We start from the raw sequence: 17,031 nt of genomic DNA, 5'->3' as shown, positions 1-17,031 counted from the left end.
ATCATTTGAAAATTCATTTTAGATTACTTGACTTGAGTGTAATATTGGGCATTAGATTATCAGTTGTGAGAATTGGAAGTTTCTTTACTCCTGACATGTTCTGAGCAGCTGAGGAAACAAAAGCAGTGTCTTTTTTCCTGAGGTTCAAATATGCTATTGACTCCAACAGTGTATTTCAGCTGAAAGGCACAGGTCTAGTAACATGGAGGGGAAGGTGTTAGCTGCAGTGAGCTGTCCCTGAACTCACTATAAAATTGGATCAATGGAAACAAAGTGATGGAATGAACAACTTTCAACTGTACTTCTTGTGATATTGTGCAGCCACATGGGTGTACAAGCTTCTCAAACTCGGGACATGCAGTGTGGCTCTCTGACAGTGTCTGATGGGGGAAAAGTCTGGTCTCCAAAAGACTCATTGTAGTCTGGTTAACTAGTCACTTAAGTATCCTGGACCTCGTCACTTTGCACATGTAAAATCTTGGCACCAAAATGCTTCTTTAAACATTGTATGACTGTGGAATACAGCAATGGTCGCCATGTTTCAGGAGTGATATAAAGTGTGGCATCATAGCACTGGGGCATCAGGTACAATGCTCCAGGAATTCTATATTTCTAGTGACTAGTTCGCAGAACCAAGACCAGAGGAACTGGGAGCAAGGTTTGGGAGACTCCCTTGTAATAATAGAGGACACAGGAACTCTCATTACTTCCAAAAGAGGGTGGGCATATGTTTCATTGACGTCTGTGACCCCATCACTTTCTGAACTTTTCACCTAATAAACCCAGTAATGCACCTGTTCTGGTCTGACAAAAATTATTCCCATCCACAAACTTTGGTTGAACTTTTCGCCTTTCAGTCAGACACTCAAAGCAAAAATCGGGTTTGTCCTGCCAGGAGTCATGAATGAGAGACATACAGAAATTATAAAATAAAAAATGTACTCAGTTTAAAAAACCTACTCTGCTTTGTAAAGGAAGGAAGTCAGTGGGAGGTGGGGGGTGGGGAGAATGAAATCGTTACGAGCAGTGCTGAGAATTATTCGATTGGGTGTGACAATTATTTATGGTGACGTCAGGTTTGTCCAAATAGAAACTAGAACCTCATTTTAAAAGTTTCCTGTGTTTGCAGACATAAGTTTATAGTTGTTTGGTAGTACAGAACTTGAGTATTGCATGTCCTTTTTTCAGCAATACGTAAGTTTATATCATTCACCAACCAGTAAATCCTGAATGGACAACAGTGAGTCAAACAGGTTAGAAAGACGCTGACTGGATCAGACTGAGATCTTATACTGAGGCGATAAAATTATAGCTTTGCAGTCTCTTTTCTTGGACTCTATTTGAACCTGCATTTGAGAGAATGAGGGGGTAACACTGGGAACTCAGGGAATTGGTTGGGGTTGAGGGGGGGTCCAATCTCATTGGTATAGTACGTAGGCCAAACTATGTGAAAAAAGATTTATATTTACCTCAAGATTTAAGTCACTTAAACAAAATTGAACAACACATTGCTGAACCAGGGCTGCATTTATTATGACCACAAATCATCCCCAAATCTGACCTAGAGAGATGTGAAAGGAGGTCATCTACCCTATAGATACACAATGCAGGACTTTGAGACAACCAGTCAATAGGATGTTTTAGCAGATTTTTCTAAAACAGTAATCTAAATTGCTCCTGGTTGATTTTTTATCATGGTTTCCACTTAATTCTCCACAGCCCTTCTCCTCATACAAGCCTGCTATTAAACATGGATAACAGATCATAGAATAAGTTGCCAGCCCACAGAATTTGCAGCCACCATACAACCTGTGTGATTAGAACACAGACTCTCAATTGGGTGATCGGTTATATACTACAGCAGACATCTCCCTTTAAATAATATGCATGATTGGGAAGCCCAATAAAACACATTATGATAAATCAGAGTCGTTTTTCTTTTAAAGTTTGTACTCTGCCAGGAGAGCGGACCATAAACACAAACTATACAGTACCATAGGTCAGTGAGGGGTGTGTTTTGTGAGTTTTATAGAAATCCTCCATTAAAGAGGAACACGAATAATGCAGGTTTTATCTAAGTGAGTTAAATGTGAGGAGCTATTGTCCATTACAGGAACATTTAAACTTTTACAATCAAATGTCATTAATGTGGACGCTTATAAAAAGCAACCCTTTAGTAAACAGTTTTTCTTTCAAGCTGCATCACTTGCTGTGCATTTAACAAAAGAGTGTTGGACGGTGTTAGCAAGATCAAAGGGTCTTTTAAAACAGGTACATGTGCTCATTTGCAACAGATCTGACAACATACTCAAGAAAAGTTTTCTTTGGAGTAAATTAATTCTGTAGCTTTTGAGGTTAACATTTAAACACAGTTGACAGGAACCAGCCTCAGGGCACTCCTCTACACGGTGCTGTCGCAAGATGACTAAACTTGTAACCTGAGAATACTTGGACGTTTCTCACGTGTTTCTCAGTATAAAAAAAACTCAATTGTCCACACTGTCTCCTACAGGTGGTTATACTGATGTGGATGAGGCACAAGGCTAAATCTTGTGGGGTACACTGGACATTACAGAGCAACACTTTACAGTGAAACCAGTGCCCTGCAAAAAAGAGTATGGATTGGAGAGCTAAAATATTTTTAAAAAATTATCATCATGTGATTCTTACCCAAGCCAATTCTCTCCTTTCTACCATTACAAAGCGAAAGCTGGGTAAAACAGGCTGCCCACAAAGATGCCAGATGTTTGGTCTATGTACAAAACCATGCGAGAGGTCTCGCTCCTGGACACCTGAGCTTCAGCTCAGCTTCCCTTGGATCCTCACCATCACAGACATGGCCTGCCCCAGTGTTCGTATTCTAGGGGTGGGTGGTGCCTTGAATGTCTTGCTCAGTTCCTGAAGAGCTGCTGTCAGAGCCTGGCTCCATTGCTTGCTCTTCATTTTTCCTTTTCAATCGCTGTCTTATGGCCTGCAGGCGATTCAGTAAGGTCTGGTAATCAAAATGACCTCGCCTCTCCCCAAAAGGATCCTTATCAGGAGATTCTTTCTGACCCCTCTCCTCACTCCTTATAGTTAATTTTTAAAAATATTTGCTCATGGGATGTTAGCGTCACCCATCTTTATTTGCCTTTTTAAAGTGGTAATTCCTAGCCTAGAGAGAAAATAAGTCTCCCGTTTTGCAACGAGCTTCAGCATTGAACATTGTCAAGTCAGACAAAGTTTGTGCAGTTGTGTGCTGGTCATATTAACCTGGCAGGTTTAAATGAAAATTAAATTGCAACTGGAAGAAAAAGAGTTAGGATTAGCAGTCATTGTTCAGACTGGAGAAGGTTGCAGGAGGTATTGACAAGGTCCACTTCTGTCTTCACCATATAAATGATTTGGGCTTGGTTATAGGGAGCATGATATCAATGTGCTGAGACAAAGTCAGGGTTTGAGAAACGGCAAGCAAGACGGCATAAACTAGTAACTCTGTGCAAAACTTTCAGAACAGACATGTTGACAGAATGAGTTTTTTTTTTTAGCTGTTTGCTCAGTGTGAAGTGATGCATTTTGGAAAGGCAAACAAAGAAAGCAGCAGAGATTAAAATGGAAAAACCACTGAAGGATATGGATGAGTAGAAAGATCTGGAAGGTCAAACATCATTTAATAACCTGCACTTGCATTTTCAAGAAATGAGAGACAATAGACATTTTACTATTTTGAAGCATAGGATGAAAAAACCATAGGAGAAAAGGGGCGGCTATGATCAATTTGTACACGAAAACAATAAAGTCACAATTACTGTTTTGTGTGCCGTTTTGACGCCGATTATAAAAATGACCATCAAGATCTTGACCAGGAAAGACTGTTTTCACTGGCTGGGGAGTCAGTGATGAGGGATTATCAAATTAAAATTGTAACTAAAATGAATGAGGTTGGAATAAATCTCTTTATATGGAATGTTAAAAGGATGGAATGCATTACCTCGGAATAGTCGAGACCGAAATCATTCGATCTTTTAAAAAAAAATGAGGAAGACACAGGGAGACCAAGAGCGACATGGCAGGGGAATTAGCTTTGGATTTCTCTAAAGAGTCAACACAGACTCTGTGGGGTGAATGGCCTCCTATGCTGCAAACTGCTAGGACCCAAGGTACCTCACTTGTACAAAATCAAGCATCATGAATAAGCCTGCATATGTACAGTGGTGCAGGAGGGCACAAATGCATAGAGCTGTTGGCAGACAGATGCAGATTTTGATAATGCATAGCATGTTTAGGACATAATAAAGCACAAAGAAGTTTGGAGAATTACACCTATTCCATTGGTCTCAACACCTGAACGTAACTTTGAGGGTTGGGGATGGAGTTGTGAAGGTAGAAAAAAAAGGGATGGTCACAATAGAATTGGAACAGAAAACTGACGAAAGGATCCAATTAAAATAAACTCACTTCTTTCAGCTCTGCCCTGTTCATGTTGTCCAACTGGATTTTGGTCCAGAGTTTGTCCAGCAAAGTTGCATGACTGTTTTGTTGTCTATACCAACCAGCATTGCTGCTGAATAACCTAGAAAAGGTTACATACAAATTCAGTGACTTGTAGGTGAAGAAAGAAAAATAGCTCAAGCTTCAGCATTTGGCACAACTCAATTTCTGTTGTCAGATATCCTGCTGAACAGCAGTTTATCTTCAGCAATAAATCACAACAATGTACTGCTGCTTTGTCTTAACTCTAGCAGGCAAATATAGCTTAGCTAAAAGTGCCTGGCATAGATTTCACTGCGTCTCTACTCAATACAAATTATGCAAGTTGGCATCCACTGTAAAGTTACTCAATACAAGACCCTCAGCAGGAATTTTTTTTTTTATTTCCAACCGTGCTTTTCATAAAATTGCTAGGATTCTGCGAAGACGTGCAAAGAAATTTTACTACAAACAAACGGATATTAGAATGACCATTTTCTCTTCCATATCAATGTCCTTTGAGGTGGGGGCAGAATAAGCTTGTCAAAATCATCAACAGCTTGGTCTCAAGCCACCCATCATTTGTGCTGAAGAATGACTAAATAGGCCTGGCAGCAACTGCTTACAGGTTTTACATTTGAGGGCTATAGAAAGCAAGAAAACTTAAGAGTTGGAATTGTATTTAAATATACACAGAAAAGGTATAAGTTGTTATATTGCAAGCTCTAGGCTGCACAGTTCCCAGAATAGAACACGTGGTTTGACTGGTGCCAGTGACATAGGTGTAGACTTTCAATTTGTCACCCAAGTGCAAAACTGGCATTTCAGATCAGCTGCCTGTTACAGAATCAGCCAGAGATTTTCAGTAATTTTATCGGCAGATGATCAGCAATCTCAGCTTCACACCTGAGCAACAAGTTGAAAATGTTACCCACTGGGTTTTGTTTTCAGCAATATTCTTCAACATCTTTTCTTTTTGTGCTAGTATACTAGTCATTCCCAAACAATAAGGACAACCGTTGCTCGTGGTGCTAACCTGCGAGTGGCAAAAAACTGGAATCCAGGTGCGGCCCTTATGCAATTGCCATGGCCAGGAATCAAAAGTTCTCCAGTCTCCAGGAGAGGTATCAGCACCGATATCTGCAATGTAGAAGGCATTATGCAGTCAAATAAAGACTTGAAGAAAACTAAAATATCCAGTCGAATATGCAACTGAATGATAATTGAAGTTATCTGTATGCATCAACACAATTTCACATCTGACCACTAAAACTTCTGTTGAGAGAACAAGCTGGTTGGTAACCTTCATTCAACCAGTTGTATCTATTGGCAAGTTTTGATATGAATGCTTACCATTCGTTTTAAAAAGTACAAAACAAAATTAAAAAGAAAAATAGGCTTGATTTGAGGAACGTGCTTTGCTTATGGGCCTAAACCATCCAGGCCAGGCGCACAAGGTAGCTAGTATGTCCCAAGGGTTGGAAATACCCACAAGCAACTAAGCATAAAACCCAAGACGAGACAGAAGCCCCATAACAATTCTACCAATGGCAGGATTACACAGAAGGTGGATTAATAATGAGGCCAATTATCTCAGTTGGCCAGAATCTGGTGCAGAACCATGACAATAGTGCAGGTTCACTCCATGTACTGGTTGAGGTAGCTCTAGGGCCTGCCTCCTTGCCATGTCCCGATAGTTATAACAGGACATAAGCCTTGATTAGCAACCCTCTGTCAACAAGAGCACTGCATGAAGAGAGATTAATAATCTATTTACTCTACTATACTCAGTCACCCAGAGTTTCCAGTCAGCGGCAGAGCAGGTGCGCCTGCCACTGATGGAGATTTAAAAATTGCCCACTTACCATTTTAAGCTGGAGCCTTTGCACCTTCCAGTCCTGGCTCAGTTCATAGCACCCTCGCCTTTGAATCAGAGGGTTGTGGGTTCATGTCCCACTCCCGGAAACCAAGAACTGTGATTGTACTCGAAAAGAGTTGCAATCTGTGACTGTTGGTAACTCGAAAGAGTTTCCAGTCCTGGCTCCAGTTAGAAACCAGCAATGAGCTGATTGGGAGGCCAAATGGTGAGTGCAATACCAGTGATGCCACACCCCCTTTTTCATGAACTGGAGGCACGTCCCTTAAGGTTCATCTTCAGTTCTTTAACTTACAGTATTTTTTAATGTTGCTCTCAGCCCCCAACATTGATTTGGGCGGGGGAAGAGGGTGAGCATTGCCTAGGGTGCTGGAGGCTTTGACACGCCAGCTGATTTACATCGAGTTGTGCTCCTCAGCAGGCTTTACACCCGCTAGGAAAAGCTCCAAGTAAATCTGTCTAAAAACCAGGCTATGTACAGCACAAACAGCTCAAGTCTCCATGGTTCTGGCCATCTAATCCCACTGTCGTAGGGAATCGTGCAGCAATATTGCCAGGGTAAAACCAGCAATCATTTAAACTTCTTGCCCAAGTACCATGTGAGTGCATGACAGGACTTCCTCAGGGTCCCAAGGCACATTAACAACTTGAGTTGTTCACTGCTCCGCTTGTAGGCCTGAATCTTCTGACAAGAAATATCCATTCTGCATATGACCGCATTGACGAATTATATAGTAAATAATGTATATGCTGTATACAAGGTGGTAATTAAATAGCTCTGTAGCCTTACACTGCACACATTATAAATTAGCCACATTCTCTTTATCAAAACCATGGTTTACCAAAATTGTAAAATAATCCAAGGAGTTACATACTACATCTAACGGTGCATAGTCAATGTCCTCCAAGAGGAGCCAATAGCCATTGGTTACTGCTTGAGTCAAGGATCCAGGCTGCCAAACAAACTGCCCTGGAACATCTGCACAGCGATACATTCCCAGCAACATCTAAAACATACAAATACATCTTTGAAACAGGATTTAAGTGACTCATTATTGTTAAAACATGCAACTTCCTCTCTGCTCCAAAAAGTTACCGTTCATTAAATTTAGCTTAGAAACAGAGGAGAAAACACATAGAAGTACAAATTCGGAAACAACCATTCCAATGCAAGCTTATGATAACATCTCAAAATAGTCTGCTCATTTACCTGAGGCTCTCACTCTAAGCAGGTAGAGGGGAAGTCAGATATTGTGCTCAAATGCATAGTTTTTGAGGGGTGATGGGGGTGGGGCAGGGGGAAAGAGAGAAGGAACAAGCAAGATGACTGAGAGGCAGATAATCTGAAATGCTGCTGGGCATTCCTGGTCCCAGTTGCTGGAACTGCTGAAGACAATTACATGCCTGCTCTCAGCCGGGAACATTATTTCCATTTGCAAATTTACAAGAAAAAAATGTTAAAGTGCTACAATACAAGATTGAATCTACGAATCCCAATAAACTGGGTTGCCAATCACAGCCAAGGAAAAATGAATGGAGAAAGGAAAAAATCTCAGGCTAGTCATACGGACTTCAGGCTGGCATTAATAAAAGCCCAGGAATAGAAACAAAATTCCACTGCTGTCCTCTTTTCTACAAAAAAGAATTGACACATTTCATACCTTGCTATCAGTCTGGTCTCCGAGTTGTACTTTTAGAAATTCAGGTGGCTTCTGTCGACCTGTAAGCGCTGCTAAATATTCCACTAAAGTGGTTTTACCACAACCGATTGGTCCTTCCAGCAGTACAGCATTCTGGGACACCACTGCCATTGCCAAGTTCTGCAGGTAACTATAGGTGGAAGCGACTAACACCAGGGGCTGATTGGTGCACTGAGAAGGGAAAAAATTGTACCGTCAAAAACAGCAATGTTTCAAAATCTAATAAACTTTCATTAATTTGTAATCAGTCATCGGTAGATATTGCATTACAAAGAGTTGCAATGACAACTTGCTGCACCAAGAAGGGTCTGATTTCAAAACTCTTAGGAAATTTAGACTCAAAAGTGGCTTTATCCTGACTGCCACTGAGGACGCCATTTTGAGATCTTTTATGGACATTCAAATACGTTTCTTCATAAATTCTAAATTTATATATAGTTATGTATACACAAATCTCTACATAATCAGGCCACAATTATTATCAAAAATATGAATTAGTAATCTGCTGCACTAAGTATAATTCCAATATCCAATTTACAATTCCTATTCCTTTACACAATTGATAGTTTCTGCAAGACAAACAATGAAATTCTGCAGTGCAGAACGCACGTTTAGTCTGATAACGGGTGACTAGTAGTGTACAAAAAGAAGTAGCATAGAGAAGGGTTTAGCTTTAGCGAGCATTCATCCGGAGAATTTCGTTTCAAATGTAGCCTGAGATACTCAGCAGTGTGGATGTCCTTGCATGCCCAGGATAACCGTATATCCAGAAAATATTGCCAACTGCTTGCGACTAGATTCTCAGCTTGAGGAACAGCTAGGAAAATGTAGGGATGGGCAACTAATGCTGGCCTTGCCAGTGATACTAGCATCCAGTGAAAGAATCAAAAACCTGGACAACTTGCTCCATGGTGGCAAGTGGGCGCTAAACTGCTGAAATGGCAGCAAGAAATGATATACATGGGGACTAGGCAAACATTTACGCAGCTGCAATTTAACACCCTACTTGGTGTGTTATCTCCTAGGTGCCTGATCATCATTTCCCACCATTACAGGGAAAACTGGACAAAGGTTCTATTCTTCCTAGCTATCCAGTGACCTGGGCTGCTTCATAACCTGGGTAAGACAAGGAATAAACGCCTCCTTCCAGCCAGGTTCAGAACATTAGAAAAGAGAGGCAGGGTGTATGTGGAATTCAAGATGTAAGCTATCCTAGATTCACATGGCATCCGAGGAACATGCAACTGCATCAGATGCCCGAGAGTGGAAAATCTCAAGTGTTTGAGGACCAACTCTCTCATTCTGGGACATTGGGAGAATGAGGTGTTTCAGGATCACATGCCCCAGAGTTAGGGAGTGACAGTTAGAGAATGTAGAAAACAGGAAGTGCAAAGAAATTCCACGTTCCTGAAACTGTCCAGTCGTGGATACCAACAAGGAGGTCAGCAGCAGTGATCTGGGGAGGATAGTCTGCATCAACACTGGGACTTAATGAAATGGGCAATCTGAGGAGTAGAATACACTGGTGTGGAGTGTTAATAAAACAATACAGGTGGATTCAAACTAGTACGATGGGCAAAGGCTTTGAGAGATCAGGAAACGGACAGCATAGAAACTACACCGTAAGCATGTCAAATGTAGGAAATTTAATATAGGTTAAGATAGACTGGCAATGTTTTGGGGAGTAATGGATAAATCCTTCAGAGGGGCAGTACAAGTATGATGGGCCGAATTACCTCACATTTCTGCGCAGTATTTTTTAAGATCTCTGTTAGAATGTACCTGTATGAGGATGTCAGGTGACAATAGGGCTGGGGCCTGCTACAAAGTTTCTGGTGCTTAAATAACCTCCTGAGGTTCATTAAGACTCACAGAAGAACTACCACTTCAAAAAAAAAGGTGCCAGAATGCAACCTTCCTTGTAGAACAGGGAATTTGGAAGAAACTTCTTTAGCCAAAGATTGACAAGAAAGTGGAACTTGCTACTACAGAGTGTGGTTGAGGTGAATAGTACAGATACAATTAAGGGGAAGCTAGGCAAGCATGAGCAAGAATGGAATAGAGGGTTGTGCTAGGAGAGTTCGATGACGAAAGATGGGAGGGGGCTGGCATGGAGCATAAGCACTGACAAAGACTGGTTGGGCTAAACAGCCTGTTTCTGTGCCGTATATCTTATGTGATCTATGTCATTCCATAGAAACCATACTCAAAGCTGCCTTTAGAAGATGGGAGAGGAGAGGGCAAAAAAAAAAAAGGGGGGTAACATAACATAGGCAAAAAGACTTAACTCTGGATCTTGCTAGTAAGAGAGTCAGTACTACAATTGGCTACGTATTTATCTACAAAGCTGCCTCAGAATCTGAATTCACACTTATAATGGCCGCAAGGTTGACCAAGTTTGTAGAAAACATTAACGTTAACAACAATATCAACATTTTGAATCAGTGATGACTAATGTAAAGCCTCTCTGATAATGTTACCCATCACTTAACCAGGGATAACAGATTTAAGGTAAGGAGTAGAAGGCTAAGAGGGGAGATGAGGAGAAATGTTTTCACCCAGAGGGTGGTGGGAGTCCGGAACTCACTGCCTGCAAAGGTGGTTGAGTCAGAAACCCTCGTAACATTTAAGAAGTATTTAGATATTCACTTATGTTGCCACAGCCTCCAGGGCTATGGACCAAGTGCTGGAAAATGGGATTAGTGTAGTCCGATCTTTGCTGACCAGTGCGGACACGATGGGCTGAATGGCCTTCTCCTGTGCTGTAAACATCTATGAGTTGATGAGTTTAATACAGATCCCAAGACCCTTATTTTTGAAAAAATATAATTCTAAAATAAATGCTTAACCTGGTCCGGATGGATAAGTTGTTTCCGTGGCAACACTACTCCACATACAGCAACGACATTCTCGGACAAATCTCCAGACATTATGTGCCCTTGAGTATATGTTAATTGTTTCGCTCTCTGCCACATTGTCATCTTCGAATTTGCCAGAATCAAAGCCTTCTCCACATTGAGAAACAGGTCATCTTCCAACAGCCTTTGAAGCAAAATTAATTTCTTTAATATTAATAACTGCAGAGCACAAATCACAAATCTAAGTTTCACATCAGTAAGGGTATTAAACCATGGACATAAAAATGAGGGAAGGCAGAAACATCAGTAAAGTTCCTTTCCACTTTTCAAAAAAAATTGTCCTGAACTTGAATTCTACTCTACATAGCAATGACACTGAAAGACAGAAAAGAACCATAGATAAAGTGTATATGCATACATCGTTGTACCACCTTTTGATCTATAATGCTTGAGCATCATTTTAACTTGATAGTCTGGCCTCAAAGCTCAAATTAAGCATGAATAGACAAAAAAACCTTTGTATTTTGTTAAACACAATTAATTAGCAAGTGTGCTGCCAAATCCAAAGAATTAGACATGAACTGGTGGATCAAACACACAAGATTTAGGAGCAGGAGTAGTCCATTTGGCTACTCGTGCCTGCTCCGTCATTCGATAAGATCATGGCTGATCTCAGTGGCCTCAACTCCACTTTCTCATCTACTCACTATACCCTTTGACTCCCTTATCAATCAAGATGAACTCAGCCTTGAATATATTCAATGACATAGCTTCCACTTCTCTCTGAAGAGAATTCTACAGACTAATGACCCTGCAAAAATCTCTAATTTCCATCTTAAATGAGAAGTCCCTTATTTTTAAGCTGTGTCCCCTAGTTCTACACACCCCCACAAGGGGAAACACTCTCTCAGCATCTACCCTGTCAAGTCTCCTCTGGATCTTGTTTCAATGAGATCACCTCTTATTCTTCTAAACTCCAATGGGTATAGGCCCAACCTGCTCAAACCATCCTCATAAAACATCCCATTCATTTTTTTCCCCCCTTTATTCTTTCATGGGATGTGGGTATCGCTGACAAGGCCAGTATTTGTTGTCCATCCCTAATTGCCCTTGAACGGAGTGGCTTGCTAGGCCATTTCAGAGGACAGTCAGCCATATTGCTGTGGGTCTGGAGTCACATGTAGGCCAGACCAGGTAAGGATGGCAGATTTCCTTCTCTATCAGGCATTAGTGAACCAGATGGGTTCTTATGACAATCCCAAGAATCAGTCGAGTGAATCTTCTGTCCCGGAGCTAAGACCTATAGAATGGCTAATTTATAAAATCTTTGAAACTGGACAAAGGCTTTACAATGACTGAAGTCACTGCTGACTATGATTTAAACACGAGGAACTTCCTGGCATTCAGAACAGTTACAACCTTGTTACCCCTGAAGAGACGCTTACAACCCTGTGCTTGCAGGGATCAAATTCTAAAGGAATTGTACAAAAGGCCATTTACATTTCTGACGTTAGACCCAGCCAATGGAGACTACCTGTCTGATAGGACAAAGGACCCCAAAATTTCCTTTGAAATTATTAATGGTTGAAACATTAACCATCTCAAGAATCTAGACAAAGGAACAAACATCCTTTGTCCAAACAAGTGGAGAAGTGGGAGTCAAATTACATGACTCGCCACACCCCTAGCTGGGAGAGCCAGCTATCCTGTCTTGAGGAGCTGCAAAGACAGCCTGCCATCTTCCATCAGCCAAGCAGCAACAGAACCTAGGGCACTGTCCAGGCTGAAATTGCCTGGCGCCACTGTTTCTACTAGAACTTTTGTCACAGTGCCTACAAGTCTAAATCATGTCTATGTGCCCATCCCATCATGGAAGTCATCTCTACTGAAAAAGTGAATTATCCAGCATCAGTCTTCAGTCTGCCAACTCTGTGAAAGAATACAACATTAGACTCTGATTTTGGACTCATGTGAACAATAATTCTTATTTTGTCTGTGGTCTTTGCTCTGTACATCTTTCTGTTCTCTAACCCACACTTATTGGATGAATGAAAAGGAGGTCACGTTGCGACCCTCCTCTTGCGTTTGAGTGTGTGCAAATAAATTAACCCTTATAGATCCTCCTATCTCAAGTTGGCTGTGGAGTTATTAATAGAGAATTGGATCACACCAAAACTGAGCAATTTGGAAAACACGCCACCACACAAAGGGGGAAATAAAAAGCACCTTTATTTATGGACGGGTGGCGAGAGGAGAAATCAGGGCTCTTTAAATTAAACCCCCCCTTCCTGTATGTAACATTTCTCTGAACTGCTTCTAATGCAATTATATCCTTTATTAAGTAAGGAGACCAAAACTGCACCCAGCACTCCAGATGCAGTCTCACTAAGGCCTTGTACATCTGTAGCAATACTTCCCTACTTCTATATTCCATTCCCCTTGCAACAAACAACAACATTCCATTTGTCTTCCTAATAACTTGCTCTACCTGCATCCTAACTTTGTGATTCATGTACCAGGGCACCCAGGTCACTATGTGCCATAAAGTTCTACCAGTCTCTCTCCAATTAAATAATATATTGCATTATTTTATTCTTCCTGCCATAGTAGATAAGTTCACATTTTCCAACATTATACTCCATCTGCCGATTTTTTGTCCACTCACTTAAACTATCTAAATCCTTTGGTAGAGTCTTCCTGTCCTCTTGATGATACAAAGGGGAAGGAAAGTAAGTTATCAGCAAATGTAGCTGCCATACATTCGGTCCCTTCATCCAACTCATTCATATTGTAAATGGTTGAAGCCGCAACAGTGATTCCTATGGCACTCCACTAGATACAGCTTGCCAACCAGAAAATAATCCATTTGCCCCTACTGTTTCCTGTTAATGCTAATATTTACCCCCCTACAACAGGAGCTCATATTTTGTGTAGTAACCTTTGATGTGGCACCTTATCAAATGCCTTCTGGAAATCCAAACACACATCTACAGGTTCCTCTTTATCCACAGTGCTCATTACATCCTCAAAGAACTCCAATAAATTTGTCAAAGATGATTTCCCTTTCAAAAAGCCATGTTGACTTTGCCTGATCGCATTAAGATTTTCTAAATGTCCTGCTAATAAATGAATTCATACATTTTCCCTATGATAGATGTTAGGCTGACTGGCCTCTTATTTCCTGCTTTCTGTCCCCTTCCTTTCTTGACTACAGGTGTTATATTTGAGATTTTCCAATCTGCTGGGATCTTTCTGGATTACAAGGGAATTTTGGAAGCGCACAAACAATGCATCTACTATCACTATAGCCAGGATGCAGGCAACTTGTCAGCTTTTACTTCTGATAGTTTTCCCAGTACCTCTTTCCTAGTGATTGAGATTGTTTTACATTCCTCTCTCCCTTCAAACTTTTGATTTTCAAGTATTCTTGGGATGGGCAGTCAGGTTAAGTGACATTTCCTACTGCCAGAGTTAAAAACATGCCCACATTGGAAAGCATTTAATAAAATTAATATAAAATCAGATTTACGCTTCAAGGAGGGGCATTGCTTTTTACAAGCCCAAGTACAAGTTACATGTGTCTGCATTACACACAAACAGTTGCCATTAAGTTCCTTGTTGGCTCTCTAATGCCCAAGACCCAATTTCACCTGTGAATCTTGTTGGTTTATGTTATGTAAAATATACCACTAACTGGCACAATTATAAAGCTGCAGAGACAATTAATTATTTTACACGGTAACAGAAAGAACAAAGTTGGAGCAAGTTTTCTTCAGTTTAGTTGCTTTTCACCTTGGTGTGAGAAACTTACTGGAGTCTAAAATTTGTCAGTTCTTCTGTAGTGAGAATCTTCTTGAAGAAATGGTTCCTCTGTTCATCATTCATGTTCGTTACAACAGCAAGACATCTAGCTGTGTACCTGAAAGAAATAAATGGTTCGCGTACAATATTCCAGTAGGCAAATACACTCAGCTGTAAAATATTAAGCCATACAGACCAGGCAAGAAGCCAGACAATATAGTTTTTCAGGCGTACGGTATATTCCCTGCTTTAGTTTCTGCTGCAAACCCCATCTGCTGTGCATTTTGAAACCTAAAGTATAGGATAGCTTTCGTGAAGAAACTACAAAGAATGTTACATTACAGGCTACAACACATCAAAAGGATGTTATAGAGACGGGATTGCAAAAGGTAGTAAATAATTTCAAACAAATTATTTGCCGTCATACTGTTTGCACAAAAAATTAATGTGAAAAGTTTGCCACAGCACTTAGTATTTATTTCTGGGTAAAATGTTAAGGTGAGAGGGAAAGGCATCTGTCTCTTGTATTGAACAGTTCTTGGTCTGAAGTTCTTTTTAGCAAACAAGTGATTACTTGTCTTTTTTGGAGCCAAAGTCATACTCCAGGTGCAACACCATGCCCAGATACCAATGAAGAAAGAGCATACACAGCTACATTAGTTTCACAATTTTCCACTTCCTCACATCAGACTAGCGAGATTGCCAATTTGTGGCTGAATTCTGGAAGTGGGGAACACATTTTGTGTTGTGGGACCACTATTCACTAGCATTTCGATAAACACTGACTACAGTCAGCCAGCAGGCGTTTGTCTAATCATTCTGGTTTAAATTTAAACCTCAAGCCCAGTAAGTGAAAGACCATAATGTAAACTAAGCTACCAAATCTTCCAAGTCAAGTGATTTTATATGTTTTTCCTCTGAGGGTTCTCTAATGTAACCCAACAGCAAAAAGCTCCTGGCTCATCTCCTAGGCAGTCTGTAAACAGATACCAGAAGTTTAGGCAAATGAGCTCAGGACAAATGGTCTTATATTTCCACCCTCCCTCTCTGGAAACATTAGTCTTTTAAAGCCTCCTCCCCTAACTACGTAACAGAAATCACGATCTCATTGCATGAGGAATCAGTGAAAAACTGGCTGCCTGGGCCAGCCTGCACCCCTAAACTTTTTATGCCCTCGCTCTATACTGCCCAAAAACTTCTGCAATTCTTCAAATGGCTTAATTTCCAGTTATTTGAAAAGCTATTGCAAACTTGTTCATTTAACTAGATTTTCAATTCGGTGAGTATGGAACTCTACAAAGCATAAATGGCAAAGAACAAGTATCATTTGAAAGTTAGCAAGAAAAATTAAAAAGCAGGCATCTTTAGCCCAAGAATCCTCAAATTTCATTGAATAATTCAAAAAATCCAATTTTAATTACAACCACAATTTAATACTTCACCAAAGGTATTAAACCTAGAGTCTTAGACATACCAACGGACCACAGTATCATGGCTTCTCAACAATGGAATGCATACACTCCAATCCCATAATTCACTGAACATTATCCAGTTTTCCTTCAGGAGTCTGCATGCTGCACTCATGAGGTCTCGGAGTTTCATGCGTTTCCGACCATATCGGACTGTACTGGAATCTGAACTCTCCAAAAACAGCCTCTGGAATACCGGTGGAGAATCTTTGAAGTATCTCAGTGCAAACCTTTAGAAGACAAACAGGTTTCAGATGTTATAAATTAGGATTCGTTAATGTGCTATTACACAAAAATAAATTCCCTTCCTTCCATGAAATGTCTCTAAACTGCACAAGAGCCAGACAGGACTAGGGCAGTAGATACATAGAAAAACCACCACCTTCCAATTTCCCACCATGTCACACACCATCCTGCCATTCCCTCAGTCACTGGAAGAAAACCCTTGAACAGCACAGTGGTCGTACTTTCACCACATGGACTTTTATTATTCATTCACATGATGGAGTGTTGCTAGCAAGGCAAGTATTAACCATCCATCCTTAACTGCCCTCTGTGGTGCTGAGCCATGTTCTTGAGCCAATGCTGTCTATATGGCAAATGTATTCCCATGTCGTTAGGTAGGGAATTTCAAGATTTGGAACCTGTGACAATGAGGAGAACGGCAATATTTGAGTCAGGATGGCTTACAACTTAGAAAGGAACTGGGACAAGGCGACGTCCCCATGCGCCTGCTGCCTCCATGCTTCTGGGTAACAGATTTAGAAGGCACTGTTGAAAAAGTGCATCTTGTCTATGATGTACACTGCAGCCAAGGTGTGCCAATGATGGAGGGAGTAAATATTTAAGGTGGCAGCGGATGGGGTTCTGATCAAGCA

At 40.8% G+C, this 17,031-nt stretch overlaps 1 protein-coding gene across 1 annotated transcript in view; it reads right to left on the bottom strand.

Moving 5' to 3' along the window:
* The window catches only part of mdn1 (midasin AAA ATPase 1), a 227,351-nt gene that overhangs the window by 200,818 nt on the left and 9,502 nt on the right, over positions 1–17,031 (bottom strand). The window contains exons 3-9 of the mRNA XM_078542396.1: positions 16,159–16,383; positions 14,695–14,802; positions 10,875–11,067; positions 7,987–8,196; positions 7,201–7,332; positions 5,486–5,589; positions 4,438–4,552 (exon numbers count right to left, since the gene is read on the bottom strand). Of these exons, the coding sequence (XP_078398522.1) occupies positions 4,438–4,552; positions 5,486–5,589; positions 7,201–7,332; positions 7,987–8,196; positions 10,875–11,067; positions 14,695–14,802; positions 16,159–16,383 (1,087 nt within the window). The remainder of the gene's footprint in view (positions 1–4,437; positions 4,553–5,485; positions 5,590–7,200; positions 7,333–7,986; positions 8,197–10,874; positions 11,068–14,694; positions 14,803–16,158; positions 16,384–17,031) is intronic.

Source organism: Cetorhinus maximus, chromosome 5 (assembly GCF_964194155.1).
Source record: "Cetorhinus maximus chromosome 5, sCetMax3.hap1.1, whole genome shotgun sequence".
Lineage (NCBI taxonomy): Eukaryota > Metazoa > Chordata > Chondrichthyes > Lamniformes > Cetorhinidae > Cetorhinus > Cetorhinus maximus.
This window is presented reverse-complemented; position numbering and strand designations above follow the sequence as displayed.